This window comes from Ammodytes marinus (assembly GCF_949987685.1).
Source record: "Ammodytes marinus genome assembly, chromosome: 3".
NCBI classification, from domain to species: domain Eukaryota; kingdom Metazoa; phylum Chordata; class Actinopteri; order Uranoscopiformes; family Ammodytidae; genus Ammodytes; species Ammodytes marinus.
Window position 1 is genome coordinate 4322571 of NC_137232.1, and position 9066 is coordinate 4331636.

Consider the following 9066-nt stretch of genomic DNA (forward strand, 5'->3'; position numbering starts at 1 on the left):
GTATAGTGTCTAGTTTTATTAGAAACACATTTTGTCAACATGTTGTATTTGTACAGTGAATGGTCTAATATGCACTGGAGGTCACATAAGCTTAGGTTTATTGGAACAATAAAAGACATACCATTAGGGCTTGATATTCAAAGAGGTGTAGCAGCTACTAGCTGCATATTTGACCATCAATTATTAATAGTTTGGATTTATCTCCTTCGAAGACACAAAAATAAAACCTGTCTAAGTATGTTATATTAACAATTTTATGAATGTGTCGTCAGCAGACTAGAAAAATCAAGAAGTCAATTACTCCTCTTAACACTTACATGTTGTCTCCACACTGCAGATGATGGTGCAAAGCACTTTAACAGTATTTGTGCTATTTTTAATTTTTTTTGGCAAATGTCTACTTTACTTGTTTTTATTGTTTTTTTTTTATTCTTTTTTGTAAACAACATATTGTACAAACTAGCACAGTGAACCACAACCCCAGCAAATGTGTTTTTTTATATCTCCATACAATATAAATGAAATCAATACAAAAGTTTGGTTGGTTGCTTGGAACAATTTTATATGGATCGAGAGGTTCTAAAACATGGTTTTCGAGACTTCTGGACTCCTGAATTAAGTAGATTACGTAAACAGTTGACTGTTCTAAGTTCCGTTTAGAACCCCGGTAGAAGAATTTTTTTAGAAGGTAGACTTCATTTCAACATTTCAAGTTCATTTCCATTTTTAAATAAAGGGTTTGCAATCCGTAGAGAGTTTACTGTTTGCCTTTTGAAGGCGGGACCTTCTTCAGATTTGGTTGTAAATTCTGTAAGCAAGAAAAAAAAAAAAAAAAAAAAGGAAACAAATAGTCCAGACAGGAAATGTCCTCATATCTCCTCTGGCCTTCAGAATCATAGTGTCAAAAGTTAAGTGTCAATATGGCAGAGCCTGGAGAGGCAAAGAGGTCTGAAGGAGCTGCTGAATAAATACAAGGGACAAGTCTAGTGCCTCAAACATAGTGTGAACGCTGCTCAGCCTTCTTACAGTTGGCCAGGTCAGCACACCACCAACCCTTGGCCCCTCTTATTCCCTCTCTGTAAAGCTATTGAAGTCTTTGACAGTAGCTAATGATGTTTTTTCCTGTTCGGGACATACTACAGGAGATTTGGAAAGGGTAGTGTTTTTTTGTGTACCCCACCGGTGAGTGTTAGGGGTCTGGTCGCTGTGTCGGGCTGTTGACAGGAGTCGAGAGGGGGGGTGACAGGCTTCCCCAGGGGCCCAAAAGAAACGCTGCCCCAAGGAAAGTTCAGCTGTCTTGCCCAGTTGTTTCTTTATTTTTTTTTGTTCAAGTCCATTTTCGGAGTCGAAAAAAATAAGCCATTGAAACACCTCAACACAATACTGAAGACAATGTCTTTTTCAGCATCATTGTTTTTTTTGTTTATGCCAGATACGCTTTTCCCCCAGAAAAAGATAAAGAAATTATGATAAATGATCAAAAATAAATAAATAAATATGAAACCCCCCCCCCAAAGAAAAGTGAATCAATGGCGTTGCCCTGTCGATATCCATGTCCCCTGTCCTTGACCCCCAGTCCCCCCAAAACACCACCAAACCACCCTTCACCACCCCTCTGTTTTACTGAACCTCTTGCCGGTGTATAGAGTCCTCTTCTCTGCAACAAAACAAAACAAAACAGCTACCACACGGTGCCCTCATTCATTTCCGAGGGCGCATGGGACAGGTGGTTGCCGTACGCGCTGCCGTTCAGAGACAGTGAGGTAAAAGGTGGACTGGGGCCAAAGACGTCCGAGGAGAGGCCGTGTAAGGGCCCCGGGATGCCTGGCTCCGGGCTGGGAGAGTCGCCCGGGTGGTGGGACATGATGTCGGAGAAGCGCTGCACCTCGCTGGAGGGGTGGTGTCCAGGCAGAGGGTGGTCCATGCCTCCCAGAGGAGTCCCCGTGGGGCCAGAGCTGGGCACGAAGGGCAGGTCCACGGGGGTCTGGGCCTGAGACGACGGAGGCCCCTGTGGGAAGAAGTCATAGTTCCCTCCTGGGCCGTAGTACTCACTCTGATAATCTGCACATTCAAGAAAAAAGAAGAAAAAAAATCTACGTTAGCTCTGCAGAACAATGGGTATATGCAGAAATAATACTGGAGATATTGAGGAATTCATTGAATATACATAGCTTGATTTGTATTACGGGGGGGTTGGGGGCTCTCGCCGTACTACATTAGTCACAGAGCACGTTACACTTAAATCAAAACTGCAATTGGGTGGGGAGAACAACGTTGGCCACAAAATTAATTAAAATGAGGACCATTTCATCAGTGATTCTACCTATTGAGACCCAATTTTTTTTCTTTTTTTTTTACAATCCATCAGCATGTTATTAGACTTTTTTTGCTCCAGCAGAAAGGACCAAAGGGGGCCAAGCACAAATGAAAATTCTCTGTAAATGATCAGATATAGTGAGAAAAACAAAGTGTTTGAAGGGAGATTGTGGTATGAAATCACTGAGATGTAAACTAACTTCCCTTTAACTTAACACAATGCTCACTGCTAGAGGAGGCGACCAAAACGGAATAATGGATATAGGCCTACAAACAGTATACATATAGTTGTATTATAGTTAAGAAAAAATAAATAAAAATGCCATTATGTTTAGCAAGAGAAGAAAATCACTGCATTGCATCACATTATATTGTTATTACGTGCACAAAATGTAGAGGTGGCAGTGTCTTTATACTATTAGAAAATACTTCAATAGAAATGCTATTTCTGATTGAGCACCTTAGCTGATGGTATGTGACAAAATAGAACACTGTTGGAGCATTGTTTCATTACAGCCAGAAATTACAAAAAAAAAAAATCAATTGACAGACTAATAGCCGATAGAAATAAGGAAAAAACTAAAAAATTATATAAAAATGTATAAAACTGAACTCTGAACTAAATTAATAGCAGTGGGGGAAAAAGAAAGGGGGTGTAGAAAGCAATAATTATAGCATGCTCATTTCAACACGTAGCCTTTAAAAAAATGATAGGCCTATTTCATGAGACAAACACTTTGGAGAACCATTTTTCTTTCTTCAATATTATTTTGCCAAAATGATCACAGGTGTCCACATACCTCCATAGTAGGAGAAGGGCCCGTTGGGGATGAGCTCCCCGGGCTCCAGTCTGTCCACCAGCGTCCTCATCCGCCTCGGGCTGCGGAAAAACGCGTGTCTCCTTGCGCCCAGCGCGCTCAGCTGCTTCATGCGCCTCTCTTTGGAGCGTCGGTTCTGGAACCAGACCTGGAAACACACACACACACATATATGAATACGGGTCAGCTTGTTTCACTCCGCAAACATATAATAGGCAGCTGACGCCATTTTGATTGCACGTCAATATTCAGTGTGTGAGATGGGATGAGAGGAAGAAATGGAGGCTACGGAGAGGGGCTGACGGCTGCTTTGGTGCAAATGCATGAATAAATATTTAAACAAATAACATGGCTGCGGTTTAGATTTTTTGGGGGCGAGGTGGAAATGGGGGGGGGGGGGGTATGCAAATACTTCTGGCTGTGTAAATGATCCTCCATACAAAGGCAGGTGTAATTGGGTGTCATATTTACCTTGGCACCTGGACCGCATTGGCCTCGTATTAGAGTAAATAACCGAGCGGCTCTCTGTGTGTTTTGCGGCGTGCGCGTGTGATGAGCCGGTGCGTTAAATCCGCAAGGCTCTGCGCTGGAAAAAGGACTGCGCGTCCCAATTATCGTTACACAGGAGCGAGTCACATCTAACCTCCCTAATGATCTTTTAACCCTCCATTTACTCCGACTGAAGGCTGCAGCAGCGGGGGCTTAAAATCTCCAATTAATACTTAATAGGAGGGTTGTTACCAATATATTACCGGGCTCTTGGAGGTTATCATTTCCTAATCTATAGGCCGGCTTCCTTTAATTACGCTCTTTCCCTTTTCCCTCGTGCTCATACATATTAGATAGGCCTATACTCCAACTACTTTCTCTGTATCGCCATTAATCTGCGTCGCTAAACCTTTTCACCTCTGATCTGCCCCGCAGCCTTGCACACGTTATGGCGAGGGGCGACCTGATACGGAAAGCTGTTTTCTGAAATATAAAAATGCAGAAAAGCTCTACTTTCCGATTAGTTTAAAAAGCCTATTTGTTTTACGTGGATGTGGATCAATCATGATTCCTATTCTTGGATCATTACTTTATCATGCTGTATGCTTCCTATTCTAAAATCATTTGAATAAATAGCCTGCTTTACTGCGCGACATAAAATAATTGCTTTAAGTCTTTTAGGTTTCAGCAAAGTGAACAAAATAAACATTTCCTCATTATAAAAAAAATGACGACGATAATAATAATAATAATAATAATAATAATAATAATAATAATAATAATAATAATAATAATAATAATAATAATAATAATAATAATCTGTTGTTGTTATCTGTGGTTGCCTTTTGTTTAACTTAACAGGGCCTTGATGTAATTCACACTTCTGCAGCAGAGACAATGTGAAGACCCTTGAAACAGATTTGTGTCTTTCCACTTGGCCGCTCATGCTCACAGCATGGCTAAACGTGGCCGCAAAACGTGATGGCAGCGCGGTGCCAGCACTCCCAGCAGCCCGGCGCCAGTTGGCGACTTTGGCCGGTTCATCGCGCCAAGAAGCAAAAATACCCATATAAATTACCCGTTTCCAAATCAACCCCTCGTCTGTCGGGCCAATTCTTTGGCTTAATGAATTCAATGTGAACGCGCAGTTTGAAGGGGAGAGGCCTCCTTTAAAGAGGGGTGAAGGATGTGTGTGTGTGTGTGTGTGTGTGTGTGTGTGTGTGTGTGTGTGTGTGTGTGTGGGGGGGGGTGATGGGTTGAGGGCCTGCGCGGTCATGGCAGCCTGGCAGGGCCAATTTTTTTCCATAAGATATGAGCTGTTACATCACACCTTTTTAATGGGTGCGTGACACCCTATAAAACAGAGAGGGCGCGAGACCACCTCCTCAACCTGTGGGTGCGCCCTGCCTGGATAATATTTCCATAACATCTCAGAAATAACCAAAGACCTGCGTTTTGATGATTCATTTTTGAATCAAATATAAAAACCAGGGACTGAGATGCAAGCCATATTAAGGCTGCATAGCGTTTATCGTGAGGGGGGCACGTGGCACCCAATTTGAGAAACACCCATCTTATTATAAATATGAGCTGTTAGAGATATCTGTATTTGGTGGTTAATGAATGAATTCGTTGAGAAATAAATAAGAAGGGGTTATCCACTTGACCCGCATGATGTGGATGGTAAATTCTCTTGGTTCTTTTTGTACCTGAATGACCCTCATGTTGAGGCCGGTCTCCTGGGCCAGCTGCTCCCTGATGTGTCTGGTGGGTTTCGGCGTGGCAGCGAACGCCGCCTTCAGCGTCTCAAGCTGCTTGGCCTTGATGGTGGTCCGCGGGCCGCGCCGCTTTCCGCCCAGGTTCTGATCATCGTTCTCGTTGTTGACCGTCTCTTTGTCGGACAGCGCCGCTATCTCCGTGTCCTTTAGGACCACGTCGTCTTGGAGCGTGTCCTGCGAGTCCGGCGATAAACTGGGGTCACTGCAGGCCGTTACTATAGAAATATATGAAAATGAGAACAATTAGAAGAATATCAGAGCCATTCCAACCAAAACAAGGGAAATTACTGCGGCGATCAATAAATAAATGTGTCAAATTCCCCCGTTATTCGTGACTGTGGACTGAGTCAGCAGTTATTTGGCTGAACTATGACCTCAGGTCGGTGATGCAAACTACCGTCAACATCAATACTAATAGGCTACACAATAGTTCCATCACTTAGATGCGGCGCTGAAGCCCCGTTAAGATTCGTATTCAAATGAAGAAGGGAACTCTCTCTCTCTCTCATGTGACAAATCTGTAAAGCAGCTGATGCGTTTTTCCCCACTGGTGCGTTGCTAAGAGACTTACATATTTAGTCAAAATTACAAACAAATAATACAAATCCGACTTGTCAGATTAAACTATTCAGCATATTTACACTAGGCGCAAATGAAGAAATAAGCAAAACTGGTAATAGAAAATAAGAAGCTTGATTTTTTTTTTTTTTTACATATTTGGGAAATACAGGACAATGGGGAGTGTGTGTGTGTGTGTGTGTGTGTGTGTGTGTGTGTGTGTGTGTGTGTGTGTGTGTGTGTGTGTGTGTGTGTGTGTGTGTGAGAAGAAGAACACTATTCCGTGAATGTCTTCTATAAGTCCTGGTCATGGAAATGATGAAGCCACAGCGGGGCTGAACCTCATCCATCACAATTTATCCCGCTTTGCAATCACACATACACGGACACACGCGCACACACTCGCTCTGTATACCTGAGAGGAGGTTGCCGTCTTTGACACTGGCGTTGCTTAGGTAATCTTCTTTGCAAACGAATTTGTTCTCGTCTATGATGTAGAGCTCCTCGCCGGTGGACAACTGCTTGTTGCACATCATGCAGGTGAAACAGTTGAGGTGGAAGACTTTGCTGCGCGCCCTCCGGACCAGGTCGTTAGGCGAGATTCCCTGCGAACAACCGCCACACTTAGTGCCGAACCGCCTGCGAGAGAGAGAGAGAGAGAGAGAGAGAGAGAGAGAGAGAGAGAGAGAGAGAGAGAGAGAGAGAGAGAGAGAGAGAGAGGGGGGGGGGGAGCAGGCAGGATCAGTATATTATCCAAGATATATTTTTCACCAATGAGTCTTATAATAATGTCTAGTGAAAAGGCCGAGATGTTTGGGAGGGAATGAGCCTAATTGTGCACAAGAAAAATAAATAAAATGCTGTAGATTTGACCCAGGGTATAGCTTGAATTTAAAAGAAATTCTAAAAAGAAAATAGAATAATCCCCAAATTACCATTTGAAATTGCAATTGGGTGACTAAAAGTCGAAACAAAAACAGTGTTTAAACATGAAATGTATACAAAATAATAATTTTGAAATTAATTCTCTGTAGGTAAGTAAGTGGGAGAATTTTCATGTGTAAAAAACGCACTTTCGTTGCTACTTTGGACCTTGTCCTATTTCTACAATTCAGAATGAACCTTCATTCCCAATGTTGGATACAGTAACAACAACAAGAATAATATTAATTAGATTCAATTGAACAATTCTGTATTTTTTTCTGCTATATTATATATGCTAAAGTCAAATAGCGCATTGTTTAACAAAAACTCGTGTTTTCCTTTCACCTGAAGCCACTACACTACTATTTATTTCACGCCTTTATTTGTTGATTTCCACAAGAGGATTTTTGTGTTCCGTATAAGACTGTATACTATATTTACACTGTAAAATACAGTAAATACTCAGGTGTGCCATCAACAGTGTACCGGAGCAGTCTGCTTTGGAATAATGAATTATAGACCCTGCTATTGACTTCATCGTTAAACAATGTGTATTGAGTGCTGTGTGCACTGCTTGTTGACTGCACGTCTGTGATTGCATTGTCTGCGGACTTGATCTTTTCAACTAGTTTACTATTCAAATCCACTTATCACGTCCTCCTCAGTCGGACTGAGCAAACACACCGGGGCCGCGGCTCACTGTGGCCGGGTTTGATCCCCCGGCCGCCTGCACGCTGCTGTAAAAGAAACACCCCCAACGTGTGATTTCCTCGATTTCCTAACAAACCGCCCCTCTCTCTCCCGCTGAGAGCGAGTGCACACGCGTTTAGTGTCGCTGGCCCTCTTTTGTTGTTGTTTTGCATAAGAATCCAAATTAACAAGCTTTTAATTACTCGCTCCTAATCAAAGCTTATCACCTTCAAGTCCCCCTCCACAGGCACGGACAGGTGGGGCTTTACATTTATTTAAAGAATAAAATAAATACATTAAAACGCAGAAAGATGTTTCATTATAAATAAATTGTAATATTGTTCGTGCAGTCAACAGATGTGTTATCTCTCTGTATTATTGAAAACAATGAAGGTTAATATTATTTAATTTAACTTATTTTTATCTGAAAAAGAATGAGTGACAGAGTCTTGGGTTTTAAGAATTATTTGTTTTTTTTCTAATGATTTATGATGAACAGTAAATAACTATTTTAAAAGTTGTAAATAATATAGCAAGTACAACAAATGTATCTGCGGCCAATCTACAAATAGATTTTATTTATTTTTTTTAAATTCCATATTTTTTTAAACGCATCATCACAACCGTTACTTCTTTTTGATGTTGCTTTTCTTTCTATTGTATAATGATTTCCCAAAGGCCAATGTATATATACATGCCTATTTACACATTCACATTCATAAACAAACACACTGGCCATGACTGTTTCGGTCGAGCTTACCTAAAGAAATCATTTTTGCAATACAGTCTCCCCTCTCGAGAAAAACATTTCTCTGTCAAATTGCATTTGCACTCGCAGCACTGCACGCACTTGACGTGCCAGGCTCTGTCCAGCACATTGAGCAGAAAGCGGTCCAGGATAGGCCTCTCGCAGCCGGCGCAGTGGACCATGGCTTTGGCTGCGGTGCAACAACAACCAAACGAAGCTTCACACACGCACACACGAGCACAATCAACAGCGCAGGCCGTGCATTGACCGAGTATCTGCCCCTGATTCGCCTGGAGCTCCCGGGTCAATGTGCGCGGAGGAGCCAGTCGATCAGGTGTCACCACAGATTTCTCCCCGCATGCGTAAAATGGTTCAGCGTCCAAAAACATATAATAGACAGGATGGGGATGGCGAGCGCGTCCTCTCTCTCTCTTTCTCTCTAGTGGAAAAGCCAAACTGAGAAGAAAAAAAAATCAGTCCTGAACTGGATCCGTGGCAAAAAAAAACGCAATTCAACCAAAATTAATTCAACCGGCGCTCTTGGAAGTGACGCATCGGCCGAAAGAAAGCGTCTGGTGCCAGCCAGTCAGCGCTGAAAAGAGGCAACTAACAGAATGCGTTTAGGGCATAGCTGTCACACAACAAGACACGCACGCCTCTAAATAATTTAGTGTGCTTTGACATGGCAGCGTATCCACTGTTCAAAACCCGGCGGGAAACAAAAAATCACACACCCCAAAGAGAT

At 42.3% G+C, this 9066-nt stretch overlaps 1 protein-coding gene across 1 annotated transcript; it reads right to left on the reverse strand.

Annotated features, from left to right (window-relative positions):
- Positions 1–1681: 1681 nt before the first annotated feature.
- Positions 1682–8503, reverse strand: lhx1a (LIM homeobox 1a; the record flags this gene model as incomplete). The annotated part of the gene is made up of 5 exons (XM_080053628.1): positions 1682–2061; positions 3117–3282; positions 5333–5616; positions 6375–6598; positions 8334–8503. 5 exons carry the CDS (start codon positions 8501–8503, stop codon positions 1682–1684), a joined length of 1224 nt encoding a protein of 407 aa, XP_079909754.1.
- Between the last annotated feature and the right edge of the window lie 563 nt (positions 8504–9066).